Genomic DNA, 12,278 nt, shown 5'->3' with positions numbered 1-12,278 from the left:
CCGGGAGTGGGGGCGCGCTAACCTTGGTCTTTTGCGTACGCTTTTGAACGTGGCCGCTCTTCACCACACGGTCCGACTCAAAGCTCCCGTTCTGATTGACGGGCGAGGGGTAATCATCTGGGGCAACTCTTTGCCGAAGGCGGTTGTAGGTGGGGTCGCATCCAAGGGTCGTAGGCGGCGGTATAGTAATGGCGGCGCTCTGCTCAGGTAGCACAGGGAGCACCTGGGCGTGCGGTGACATGGCGCCAGTCACTGTGAGAGGAGCGATGATGAAGAAGAAATGCGAACAGTGGACGTAAGGGGTTTTCGAACGATCAGCGCCGCACGCCGCCAAGGGACCCCGTGGTAAGAATGTAGGGGGTTGGCGGGTCAGGGAGGTCGTACGATGGTGCTGAGGGCGACGCAGGGTAGGACGGGTTCCAAACTGTCGGGGATCGATAGATGTGTACGAGCAGACGATGATGTAGGCTTATGGCGAATTATAAGGTATTCCAAGGGACCTGAGCCGTCAGCGGTTTGCGATGCGTCGGTTGTGCGCATGGAGGCAACGATGAAGCACAAGGTCCAGCAAGGTCCCTAGAACTAACCTAAGACCGCGACAACATAGGCACCAATGCCACAAGACTTTGCGAAGAGAAGGGGCAAGAGGCGAGGATTCGTGTCTGCAGAAGGGCGTAAAGATGAAAAGGCAGTCGTAGTGTTAGGTAGTATAGTCGGCGTGGTCCTGCCGTTCGCACGTTGGTAATTTACGGGGCAAGCCGTAGGGCTAAGCTTTTTGGCAAAGGTGGATCGGTGTACATGTAAATATGGCCAAAGTTTCGACGGAAATACTAAAGAAGGGGGAAAATAGGCGCCAAGAGGCCGCAAAGCATAATCGGTTGTGCTTGTAGGCGGGGTGGGAAGAAACATACGTCTCACTGAACGGCACTCTTGGCGAATGGAATGGGTACAGAAGTGTTGGGATGATGGTCGCAATGTGAGGTTCTAGGCTCACTGGGACGAGGATGGCTGGTGGAGCGTGATTGGTGATAGATGATGCCTGGCGGGTAAGATATAACAGTGCGAACCGACAAGTATCGCACATACAATGTAGTGGTTGTCATCAGTTTGGCCCAAAACTATTGGCTTTGACGTCACGTATTGGCTGCACCCGGGTAGCATGTACAGTCCCTGACACTGTACCACTACGCGGATGTACTTGGTCCGTGCAATCTGCAAGGCGAGGGCTTCCGAAACGACATTTGCGACGCCTAGCGCCGACCCCTGCCGGTTCCAATGTGCCGCTAGTACGTAGTGTAGATAGCTTCGTTCTTCGCCGGTGAGTAATACCGCTGGAGTACATACAACGTACATATTTATGTACGGAATATTGAGACCGGGAGGCTCAAAGGGTAGTTCCGCACAAGGAGAAAACTTACGAGGTACATATTGAAGACATTCGTCCAGCACCTACATGTCTTCAACATCGTTTTCTAGGAAGAAGTACATCGCTAGGCCAACCCGCCGCCTTGATGGTACATCTTCTACGCTCCCTTTGGATAAGACCCAGGGCAGTACCTTCGTATCACCGGCGAATGGACAGTTCTATACTGATGGTATGAATCTCTGATCTGCAAGTGATCACTGTCATCGAAGCCAGGCAGCCTCATAACCCCGCAACTACGAGCCACGCTTATCCCGCTCTACGTAAAACCTGCTCTTTGTGCAGATGACTCTCACTTCGCATCGTCCTCATTTTAGCTCAGAAATCGAATACTCTTGTTGTAGCTTGGGACCACCAGGCTGGAGGACTCGAACCATTGTTTGACTTGTGGCAGACACATTGACCATTGACCCCTTGCTCCTTTCCCCCAAGTAGCCTTGGTCTGAGCCTCAGCCCCCGACACCATCCATCCGAGACACTCATCGATCATACATCATGCCGGACAATGCGCCACCGGATTTTGGGAACGTCCTTCGGCGGCTCGAGGCAGAGCTGGCCGAGACGCCCTACCGTTTTGATGCTGCTCGTCCCCTGAGCGGGGGAACCGCCAATTTCATCTACCACGCTGCCTTGACCATCCCCCTGCCGGACGGTACGGCAGAGGTGGCCATCAAGCACGGTGAGGCCTTCTTGGCCTCGAACACCGACTTTAAGTTATCCAAGTCCCGCTGTGTGCGTCCAAACGATAGCCACCCCGCCCCCTGTCTGCGGGAACTTCCCAGGCTGACCGAGAGTACCCTTACGTGAGGTATACACCAGCTTGTCGAGGAGCAATCTTTACGCGCGCTGGCCCAGTGTCCTCCCGTCACTAGTCCGCTCTTTTCCATCCGGGCGCCGAAGCTGCTCTACTTTAGTCAGGACACTTGCACCCAGGTGCAGGAATACCAACAGAATGCCATCGCACTCAAAGCTCAGATCCTCAAAAACTGCCCCAGTCCGAGCCCCGAAACACTCAGGGCCCCTTACGTTGAGCTAGGCCGCGACTTGGGCCGTTGGCTACGCGCGTTCCACGACTGGGGCAATGCCCCGGAGCAGAACGACCTCCGAGATGTCGCGGCAGGGAACAGCGAGATGCAGGGCCTCAAGCACTGGGTCAACTATGCACGCCTCGTGCTGACGATTGATAGTTTCCCGGATACCCTGGGCGGATGCGCCCAGCTATTTAACAACATTGTCAAGGCAACGCAGGACGAGTTGGCGGATGAAAGCAAGCTGCGGGTCATCCACGGCGATTTCTGGCCGGGCAAGTATGTTCCAATGTTGCCTTGTTGTCTCGACATATCTCCCTTTGCGGATTCTCTTTGCTAAACCCAATCTAATCTTTAGTATTCTTCTTCGAGATGAGCCACTACAGACGGGCGAGATGCCCGTGTTCGTTGTGGACTGGGAGTTGTGCCAGCTCGCCGTCACACCTCTTGATGTAGGCCAGATGGTGGCAGAGCTGTTCGAGTTTGTCCTCTTCAAAGGCATCGACGCCGGCGCCTGGGTGATTCAGGGGTTGGTCGCAGGGTATGGCACGGTAGATGACGACTTTGCTTTCCGGACGGCCTTGCACGTCGGGACTCACCTTGTTGTCTTCGGTAGCACAGTACCGGGATGGGGGACATCCGAAGAGGTCGAAGAAGTGGTTCGGGAAGGGAGGGATGTCATCGTGAAGGCGTGGGATAGGGATCGTCAATGGTTCGAGGAGCATCCCGTACTATGCTTTTTGTTCTCAAAGTCTACGTGAAAGGAACTCCCTAGAAAGGCGACGTTCTGTTGACCTAGCGAATTTTTTGTCGAGTACTAATGAGGACTCAATACGTTGTAGACTTTGAATCATGGTGAAAATATTCTCTCGGGGTTTTCTTTTTCTTTTCTTTTTTTCTTTCTCTTTTTTTCCCCCTTGGTTGCTGGTGGGTTGGTTGAGTATCAGCAAGTCACTCCCAAGTGTCTCTCAGAGTTTGCCGAGTCTGACTCAACATGTACTTAAAGCGACGAAATTTCCCCATATGATAAGTGAGTAAAATGGAGTACCTATTATGTACCATCAAAGCTATTCCTCCCTAATTCATTGTCGCCACTCTCTCATAGCTTTTACGATTTCTTTTCACGCAGCATCAGAAAACAGAATAAAAAATAAAACCGTCTAAAAAAGGCTTGTCCCTGCGATCCATGCCAAACCATTAGACTAGGTATAATACACCAGAAATGGGCGACGCCGAACCAAAACAGGCCGTCTTACTTTGCCGAAGATGCAAATCCAATGCCGCGACGCTCAAAGTGAGACTTGAACCGGTCTGCGAGTGAGTCTTTAACCCAGAGTCTTTTAACCCCTTACTTTCTTTGCGCCTCGAACCGCAAGTCTAACCCATCAGTAAAGGTCATGCTATGGCCAATACATAACCCAGAAAGTGGTCAAGCGCATGGTCACGGCGCTCAAGGAAGTTCGCGCTGCCGCAGGCATCGACAGGCCTCAGGCCCCTCCACCCCCGCGCTACCTCGTCGCCCTCTCTTTCGGCGCTTCTTCAACTGGTCTCCTCCACATCTTACACGAAAACCTAAGGAGCCTCAGGGAGCGCAACCCAAGAGTCGCATATGAGTTGATGGCCGTTCACATCGATACCGACCTCTCAGACCATGTCGATGCCGCAGAGCCGTCAGAGACTCCCGCCTCCCGCCTTCTACGTACCTACCAGTCCCGCTTTCCCCTCGCATCCCTCGAAATCGTGCCACTTACCGCCATTCTGGACGCCCCGACCATGGACTGGTCCGCTCTGCCCCCGAGAGATTTGCGCTTGCCTCCCGCCGCCCAGGTGCGGAATCTCCTGCAAGCCCTCCCGTCCGTGACATCGCGCGTCGACGTGCTGCGAATTCTCGTACGGCATCTCCTCCTCGCCACGGCCGTGGAGAAGGACTGCGACGCCTTGATGCTGGGTTCTACGACCACGGCCCTGGCCGAACTTACCCTCGGTGCGGCGGCCAAGGGGAGGGGCCTCACCGTCCCGTGGCTGGTTGCGGACGGGCCTTTTCCTTTCCCCGTTCCCGTTCCCGCCGACGCCTCTCCATCAGACGACGGTCGGGGCGGGGTTGCAGCTGAAATCACAGAAGGCGTGGCGAACCTGAGGACGGGAAACGCCAACAGCGACATCGACAGGAAAGACGACGACCGACGTACGGTTCCCGTGTACCACCCCCTCCGGGACGTATTCCGACGCGAGATTCTCGCGTACAACGGCATGACCGAGGTGGCGCTGACGGACCTTGTCGTGGAAGGGGAGAGCTCCGCCAGCGGCACCGTTGTCTCGCACAAGGAGCTTAGCATCGAGGATGTCATGGCGCGGTATTTCGCAGAGGTGGAGGAGAACCAATCCAACGTCATCGCCAACGTGGTTCGCACGACCGAGAAGCTCGTGAAGGCGAGAGGCCCCGAGCCGTGTAGCGTCTGCGGCATGACGCTCGACGAGAAGGGTGACGCGAGGTGGAAAGGGGAGATTGGCGAGATTGGCGAAAATGGCCAGTCACACGAAAGGATATCACAAGAGACTTCGGCCTTGGCCGGGAAGCTATGTTATGGATGTGAAAGATCCATTCGGGGATAGCTAACCAAACATATCTGACGTCTTATGATGATGCTTCGCTCCGCTGACCTGTCCTGCACACCTGTGTAGGCTGCCCTCCTGATCCTCTTGTTAACTCCACTGCCGCCGTGCCAGGCCGTGCTCTGCTTACTAGTATTGTATCAACACACACACACAAACTCCGCCCATGTATGCAAGGTACTATCAATTACAAAACCGAGGGTCGGTCCCCCCCAGCATCCCAACCAAACCATGCCAAACAAAATCATAGGCTTTCCAAATACTTCTCAGACAAAACCTTCTTCTCCAATAATCGTACAAATAGGTTGGTCTGTTCTGCCAAGCTGAGGGTCAGGATGGTGTGTGGAAGGATACGGGTTAGGTGCGGGATGAAGCCCTTGTAGATGGCGAAGAAGCCTTCGGTTCGAATTGTCTTGAACAAGCAGTCAAAGACACCTCTGTAAAGGCCTCCATTCTGGTTGTAGAGACGAGACATGATGGTATCTAGAGGATTATGGTGGTCAGAAAATATGTTACCTGGGTACGAAGCAGTCCCCCAGAACGAGAAGAACGGAAAAAAAAAACAGAAAAGGAGGGGAAAAACTCACCAGGCGGATGCATAACGCAACAGACAACAAAGCCACTCACGGCGCTACTAGTTAGGTGCAGTCCCGGGCCCTCTTCCATGCCAAGGTGCCTAACCAATCTCCTCTTTGCGAAGAAATACGTGGGCAGCTGGACGGAGCTGCCGAAACCAGTCCTGATCATAGCAGCACTCACGCCACGGTACAGCCCCCTAACACCCTCCGTCTGGTATATGGATGTGAAGCCATGCACAGCGTTCCTGTACTTATGTTGCGTGCCCACGGGTAGGAAGGGAGAATAGCTCTGGAGCCGTGTCTTGACGAGGAAGAAGGGACTGCCCGCAGCGGCACCGATGATACCGGAAGCAGCACCGCAGAACATGTTGACGCCGAGGCTTTGGACGCGGTTGTCCTTGAAAATGACAGTCGTCAGGGCGTTTCGCATGGGTTCGTAGAAGCCTAGGCGGCAGCCGTTGAGCAGGATCTGATAGATGGACGCGCTTCCTATACCGCGGTATATCCCACGAACGCCCTCATTTCGCACGATCACGGACACGCCCTGAAAGGGACCTCGATACTTGTGGGGTTGGTGGCCTTTGTCCTGGAGTTCGCCCTGAAGTTGCATGCTGAACCAATGCGCCCAAAGGTTAGCAGGGAGGGGATGGGCGGCTAAACGAGGTAACCGTCAGGCCGTTGGGAGGGAGAGCCGCACCGAATCTTGACCGTCTCGAAGGGGTGGGTGGCGCACACCGCACCACAGGCGGCAATGCCACCAGCTATGAACGCGCTGCCATGATGGTGAGTTCTACTGGCTTGCACAAGATTAAGGGCAAGGGGCGCGTGCAATGGGGCCCAGCGTACCCTACTGTGGTGGCCATGATGTGCCAATGGTTTGGTGCAGTCGAGGCACGCTGGTAAAACGGAAGATGGTCGAGTCTTGCAGCCGTGTGGGTGTCTCTGGACAACTAAGAGTTGGCCAACTTGGCGGCACCAGTATCGAGCGCGAAGGAGAGTATCCTCTGGTCTAGCCTGTGGAATGCGAAAAAAAGTAGAAAGTTAGATGTGCAATTCCATACAGTCGGGAACCGGGGGGTTGTTTTCGCACTACGTACTGTCAGTCATGGCCCGACGGAGGGGATCGGGGGTTGTCGGTAAATTTCGAGGTGCCTTCAAGCGTGGTTCCGAGTCGGCGCCCAAGACACTTTTTTATTTTTTTCTCTTAGATTTTCTCTTAGATTAGGTAGCTTTTGGCGTAATTATGGGATGGAAGCCGCGGATAGCCTTTGCCGGCTTCGGAGCCCGTTTCGCAACATTAATAAGGGTCCACCCACTTATTAATCTTGCTGGGACTCAGGTACCTCTGTACGTTGTACTTACCCCAGACCAGCCCTGCGGGCAAGGGCGGTGAGCTAAGGGTTTGCCAACTCAATGACGTCTGATTGGTCATTTCCCTCGTGTACCTGAGCTGCAGACCGAAGCCCCACCGACAGCTTTGTCTCTGGCCCGCGGTGTCTTCGTCTCGTCTCCAACTTGCTCAATGTCATCACCTCTTATCGCAGCCAATGCAACAATCATTGCACCATAACTTCACCGAATATTCGATCGCATCTGTCTTATTTCTCTTGGAATAATATACACCGATACATCCGTTCCTCGGCTGTTGACAAGCCAGTCGTGCCCTCTAACCTCGTACAACGTACCAATCTTCCTCGAAACCTCCACTGGGAAGGATTTGAGCGTTCGACAGAGACATTGCGACGCCTCCGGCCCAGCGCTTGGGCGACAGAACTGTCAGCATGGCGTCAACACCAATGGATCTCGATCACGGCTCGGCTGCCCTCAATGGATCATCACTGAATCTCACAAGAAACGCAAGAAACACGACTGCGCGGCTGAGCGACGTCATAGCGAACTTTCGCCCAACTAAAGTATTTGCAATGCATTCCACTGCTGCTTCTGGTAGCTAACCCGTTCGTCTCCGATGTAGCTATTCCGTAGGGAAGATATCAAAGACGGCCGCCCTCAACCACGGGTATTATCCCTCGACTTCGACGATCCGGGCGAGCTGCTCATGACCTCCGAGAGCGATGAAACCATCCAGATTTATAACGTCAGGGAGGGAAAACATTCTAAAAGCCTCCTGAGTAAAAAGTACGGCGTAAAGCTCGCCAAATTCACACATACCAGCTCGAGTATTATCTACGCAAGTACAAAGCAGAACGGTCGGTGACACCATAAAACCCCTCGCTTTTGGTGGCATCTACGTGGGGCATCAAACCGAGGCTGACAGTTAGACGCTTGCAGACCACATTCGGTATCTCGCGACGCATGATAACTCCTTTATTCGCTACTTTGAGGGACACGATCAGAGTGTCACCTGCCTAGCAGTGCATCCTGGTGCCGACAACTTCATCTCATGCAGTCAGGATAATACCGTCCGTCTCTGGAACATCTCAACAAAACATTGGTGTGGGCAGCTCTTCCTCAATTCACCCACGCTAGCAGCCTACGACCCCTCTGGCCAGATATTCGCCGTCGCGTCGCCCAGTAGCGGGACCGTGTTACTCTACGATTGCCGAAACTACGACAAGGCGCCCTTTGCGACATTCGATATAGTCGAAGTCGGCCGGCACGTTGACCAACAGTTCGTTATGAAAGGATGGACCAAGCTGGAATTTTCAAACGACGGCAAACATATCCTTGTGGGGACGCGCGGAGATGGGCACTTCCTTCTGGATGCGTTCGATGGGAACCTCAAGGCGTACTTGCGCAAGCCCGAAGGAGGGGTACATCGGCTCGCAGCCGGTGAGGATGCAACATCGAGTGGCGCCCCGCGGGTCGGCTCGGCCACTGCTACCGAGACCAGCGGCGACTGCAGCTTCTCGGTGGATGGGCGCTATGTTTTGAGCGGGTCGAAGAAGGATGTACTCGTCTGGGATACTCTAAGCCAGCCGGCAGAAAACAAGATCCTGGACCCTTCATGGGTGTTGGAGGATAAGAGACAAGCGGCCGTGGTTGCGTTCAATCCACGGTACAATTTCTTCGCCACGGCCGACCAGGAGGTTCTCTTCTGGGTTCCTGACCCCCATGCGTAGAGAACGTCCGGTGTTGGGGAGAAGGCTGGTTCGGTACTATCCTTTCGGATGCCTTTGATTTGGTAGCGGTCGTGGAGTGAGAATGAGATACCCAAGAAGTGTTCATACAGGAATAAACGAGGAAGTGACCCTAGGGTGTGACGAAGTGTCAAAGCTGCTTTTCGTCGCAGGGGTGTTCCGGTGATCCTAAAGACAGATTGTGGTTATTGGTATGGAGATTGGTGCTTGGGGGCGCCCCAGAAACCTGCTTAAGACATGACAAAGGAGGTGTGTATGTCGAGTCCGCCATGCAATATTTTCCTTGCCACGCTGGAGTTTCGAAATTCCACGCAGTGCCAGTGAGAAAACCGATGCCACCTTATACGGCCTTGTCGGTCTCAAAGGATAACTTGGCTGTGGTGAATTGGCGTGGCTACCTGGCTCGGCAGATGGCGACGTTCAAGGTGTTCTCGTTGCAAGCCACAGCATCTGCGCTACCAAGAATTAGGGATGTCGGCTCCTTTCCATCAACTTAGACAATCTGTTGCGCTATAATGGCCTAACAGCCCAGGTACCGAAGCTCGGTCAGCAAGTCGAGGGTCCGGCGCATCTTATTAGCAGTGGGCAAATGAGAAGTACTTATACTCAAGGTACCTTATCACCTTGGACCACGTGACACTATCTTCGAGGGAGTTATCGCAAGCCCACACTCGCTCTCGCCTTTCCAACACAACGTCACAAATGGCTACAAATCCCTAATTCAGCAGGCGCGTTACTTTTCTTCATACTTGGGTTCATATAAGCCAGAGCCCGTGGAAACTCGTCATTTCTGTTTGTTCGCTCGCTGCTCCATCTCAACATGCCGACGTACAAAACCAGCCAGGAATGGCTGAAGCAATCCACCCTCCTTATCCAATCTAGCCCTTCCACAGTATGGAGTCTCCATGCCCCTACTTCACACTCCTCCTAGCCATTCCCCCAACCCACGTCTTTCCCGTGTTTACCCAGGGATGATGTTGCGCGGGGGATCGTTCGCAGCTCGCCTGATCGCCCATGTCCTCAGGCCAAGAACCCCCCAGAGCTAACCCGGCCGTACAGACTCGCGTCACCACAACCTACTACGTCAAGCCGCCGAAGACCAGACCAGCGAAGCCAACAGCAACACCAGGAACCGATGCAGACACTCCTATGACCGACGCCCCGGCCCTGAAAGGACCGCGCGGCCGCCTAGTCCTCAAAACCTACGACCCCACAATCGGCGTCACCCTGAGATACCGCACCCACAAGGCCGCCGAGGTGTCGCGCCTGATCCTGGCGGTAGGCCGTCTCAGCAACCTTATGGCGGGCTTGCCGGAGGTTCGCGAGGAGGAAATGACCGACGCGCCTGCGGCGGCCGATGCAGCGACCCCGGGCACCAAGGTGGAGGAGCCGACATCGACTGAGGAGCGTAAGCCGACACCTCAGCCGCAGCAGTCATCATCGCAATCACAACAACAACAACAACAGAAGAAGAGTCAGCAAGGGGGCGGAGGGGGCGGAGGGAAGAAGAAAAAGAAGGGAAAGAAATGAGATAATGATCAGTGAACATCGCCTGAGCAGGGATACGTTTTGTTCCTCCTTGATCTGGCTGTGAGAATCTGGCCATGTCAAGGCGCTGCATTGCATGACCGGGAAAAGCGGACGAGCACGAGCATATCGGAAGAACATCTGCAGACCCCTTGCGTCAAGTTCAAATTTCTCATTGACTCAATTACGTGGAGAGCTTTGCTATACAGCTTTGCGACACAAACAACATAATCCTTCCGTGCCTCATAATATCCTCCCATGCCATGCCTGTTGCCTCTCTCCATCCAATGAACCACCGGGTGCCGAGGCGGTATGAAAACTCCAAAACGCCGCTCATATCTGTTTGATGTTTGACAAAGGAAAACAATTTGTTCTACCCATGGTCTGCACACAAAGAACGACCAATGGGGAAATGACTGCCGCCGCCGATCTATGCAAGTACAATGGGGGGCATTGCGCCCATGCCTGCCTTATGTACTGGAACGACGCAAAAATAGTACAAGGGTATCGGACAACAAGGGAAAAGACGATTCGAGTGCAAAGAACTTAAAAGTCCTCATCGAACGCGAAATCGCCGCCGTTGTCACCCTCGCCAGGGCTTGCGTCGTCTGAGGGCTTCTTGGTGCTGCCCATGACACCGGCCTTCTGGTAGTCGCCGACACGCTTCTCGAAGAAGTTTGTCTTGCCACCGAGGGAGATGTTCTCCATGAAGTCGAAGGGGTTGGCAGCCTTGTAAACCTTCTCATTGCCCAGGGCGACGAGCAGACGATCGGCGACAAACTCAATGTACTGCTTCATCAGGGTCGCGTTCATGCCGAGCAGGGCGCAGGGCAGAGCCTCAGTGAGGAACTCCTGCTCAATGGTCACGGCATCGGTGATGATGTCCTGAATGACCTGCTTGCTGGGGCGGTGGTTGAGGTGCGAGAAGAGAAGGCAGGCAAAGTCGGTGTGGAGACCCTCGTCACGAGAAATCAGCTCGTTGGAGAAGGTCAGGCCGGGCATCAGGCCACGCTTCTTGAGCCAGAAGATGGAGGCGAAAGCACCGCTGAAGAAGATGCCCTCGACGGCAGCGAATGCCACCAGACGCTGAGCAAAGGTCGACTCCTTGTCAGTGATCCAGCGAATGGCCCAATCGGCCTTCTTGCGGATAGCGGGGACTAGCACGGGTTAGTAAACGGGCTACATAGATTATGACGATGGGTAAAAAAACATACTGGTATCGATGGCGTTGAAAAGGTAGTGTCGCTGAGCGGGCTCCTTGATGTAGGTGTCGATAAGGAGAGAGTAGGTCTCGGAGTGGATGTTCTCCATCATGATCTGGAATCCGTAGAAGCAGCGCGCCTCGGGAGCTTGAACCTCAGAGCTGAAACGCTCAAGGAGGTTCTCGTTCACGATGCCGTCCGAGGCGGCGAAGAAGGCAAGAATGTGCGAGATGAAGTATTTCTCGTCATCATTGAGCCGGTTGTTCCAGTCATGAAGATCCTTAGACAGGTCGATCTCTTCGGCAGTCCAGAAAGAAGCCTCGGCCTTCTTGTACATTTGCCAGATCTAGATGGGCTGTCAATACTCGTCCACTGGATAAAGTCTCTCCACTTTACGCGCTTGACGCGCTTTGGAACGCGTTACTGACCTCATGATACTTGATGGGGAACAGCACGTAACGCTGAGGGTTTTCCTGGAGAAGAGGCTCGTCTGCCTCCTCTGGCTTGAGGGTTGGTGCTGCGGTCGGCGCGGCGGTCTTCTCAGCGATCTTGGCGTCCTCTACTGCTGGCTTGGTCTGGTCTTGCTCAGTGATATTCTTGGAGACAGCGGCGGCATCGTCGGCGGGCTGGTTCTCTTTATTGGCGGAGTTGAAGTCAAGCTTCTTAATCGGAGACTCCATGTTGAACGACTCGATGGCAGAGGCAGCCTGGGCAAATCAATGTTAGCGGCTGGCTGGCAGTACCGAGGGGACGCGGTTGGCCGGGCAAAGAAACGTACCTGCTTGGAAGGGGTGATCTCGACGGACATC

The 12,278-nt window shown here is 54.3% G+C and overlaps 7 protein-coding genes across 7 annotated transcripts in view; 4 read left to right on the top strand and 3 right to left on the bottom strand.

Annotated features, from left to right (window-relative positions):
* Positions 1-728, bottom strand: part of ACRALDRAFT_2140801 (uncharacterized protein) — a 2,428-nt gene extending 1,700 nt beyond the window's left edge. Inside the window, exons 1-2 of the mRNA XM_071024172.1 lie at positions 588-728; positions 23-500 (exon numbers count right to left, since the gene is read on the bottom strand). Of these exons, the coding sequence (XP_070871605.1) occupies positions 23-241 (219 nt within the window). The 5' untranslated portion in view covers positions 242-500; positions 588-728. The remainder of the gene's footprint in view (positions 1-22; positions 501-587) is intronic.
* A 1,190-nt stretch (positions 729-1,918) lies between these two features.
* On the top strand, positions 1,919-3,283 carry ACRALDRAFT_1083275 (uncharacterized protein; the record flags this gene model as incomplete). Its single annotated transcript, XM_071019426.1, has 3 exons — positions 1,919-2,155; positions 2,243-2,730; positions 2,810-3,283. 3 exons carry the CDS (start codon positions 1,919-1,921, stop codon positions 3,210-3,212), a joined length of 1,128 nt encoding a protein of 375 aa, XP_070871604.1. The 3' UTR covers positions 3,213-3,283.
* Positions 3,284-3,673: 390 nt separating this feature from the next.
* Positions 3,674-5,064, top strand: ACRALDRAFT_1072479 (uncharacterized protein; the record flags this gene model as incomplete). The annotated part of the gene is made up of 2 exons (XM_071017984.1): positions 3,674-3,745; positions 3,874-5,064. 2 exons carry the CDS (start codon positions 3,674-3,676, stop codon positions 5,062-5,064), a joined length of 1,263 nt encoding a protein of 420 aa, XP_070871603.1.
* A 244-nt stretch (positions 5,065-5,308) lies between these two features.
* Positions 5,309-6,505, bottom strand: ACRALDRAFT_2044355 (uncharacterized protein; the record flags this gene model as incomplete). The annotated part of the gene is made up of 4 exons (XM_071021430.1): positions 5,309-5,547; positions 5,652-6,253; positions 6,340-6,414; positions 6,489-6,505. 4 exons carry the CDS (start codon positions 6,503-6,505, stop codon positions 5,309-5,311), a joined length of 933 nt encoding a protein of 310 aa, XP_070871602.1.
* A 918-nt stretch (positions 6,506-7,423) lies between these two features.
* Positions 7,424-8,914, top strand: ACRALDRAFT_1083273 (uncharacterized protein; the record flags this gene model as incomplete). The annotated part of the gene is made up of 3 exons (XM_071019425.1): positions 7,424-7,555; positions 7,615-7,849; positions 7,932-8,914. 3 exons carry the CDS (start codon positions 7,424-7,426, stop codon positions 8,720-8,722), a joined length of 1,158 nt encoding a protein of 385 aa, XP_070871601.1. The 3' UTR covers positions 8,723-8,914.
* Positions 8,915-9,560: 646 nt separating this feature from the next.
* Positions 9,561-10,270, top strand: ACRALDRAFT_1072476 (uncharacterized protein; the record flags this gene model as incomplete). The annotated part of the gene is made up of 2 exons (XM_071017983.1): positions 9,561-9,632; positions 9,800-10,270. The coding sequence occupies 2 exons, from the start codon at positions 9,561-9,563 to the stop codon at positions 10,268-10,270; spliced, it is 543 nt and encodes a 180-aa protein (XP_070871600.1).
* A 543-nt stretch (positions 10,271-10,813) lies between these two features.
* ACRALDRAFT_2112886 (uncharacterized protein) lies at positions 10,814-12,277 on the bottom strand (the record flags this gene model as incomplete). Its single annotated transcript, XM_071023603.1, has 4 exons — positions 10,814-11,424; positions 11,482-11,815; positions 11,898-12,176; positions 12,248-12,277. 4 exons carry the CDS (start codon positions 12,275-12,277, stop codon positions 10,814-10,816), a joined length of 1,254 nt encoding a protein of 417 aa, XP_070871599.1.
* Position 12,278: the final 1 nt, after the last annotated feature.

This window comes from Sodiomyces alcalophilus (assembly GCF_042370955.1).
Source record: "Sodiomyces alcalophilus JCM 7366 unplaced genomic scaffold ACRALscaffold_8, whole genome shotgun sequence".
NCBI lineage: Eukaryota > Fungi > Ascomycota > Sordariomycetes > Glomerellales > Plectosphaerellaceae > Sodiomyces > Sodiomyces alcalophilus.
The sequence above is the reverse complement of the archived record's forward strand: the minus strand, read 5'-3'. Positions and strand labels throughout refer to the sequence as shown.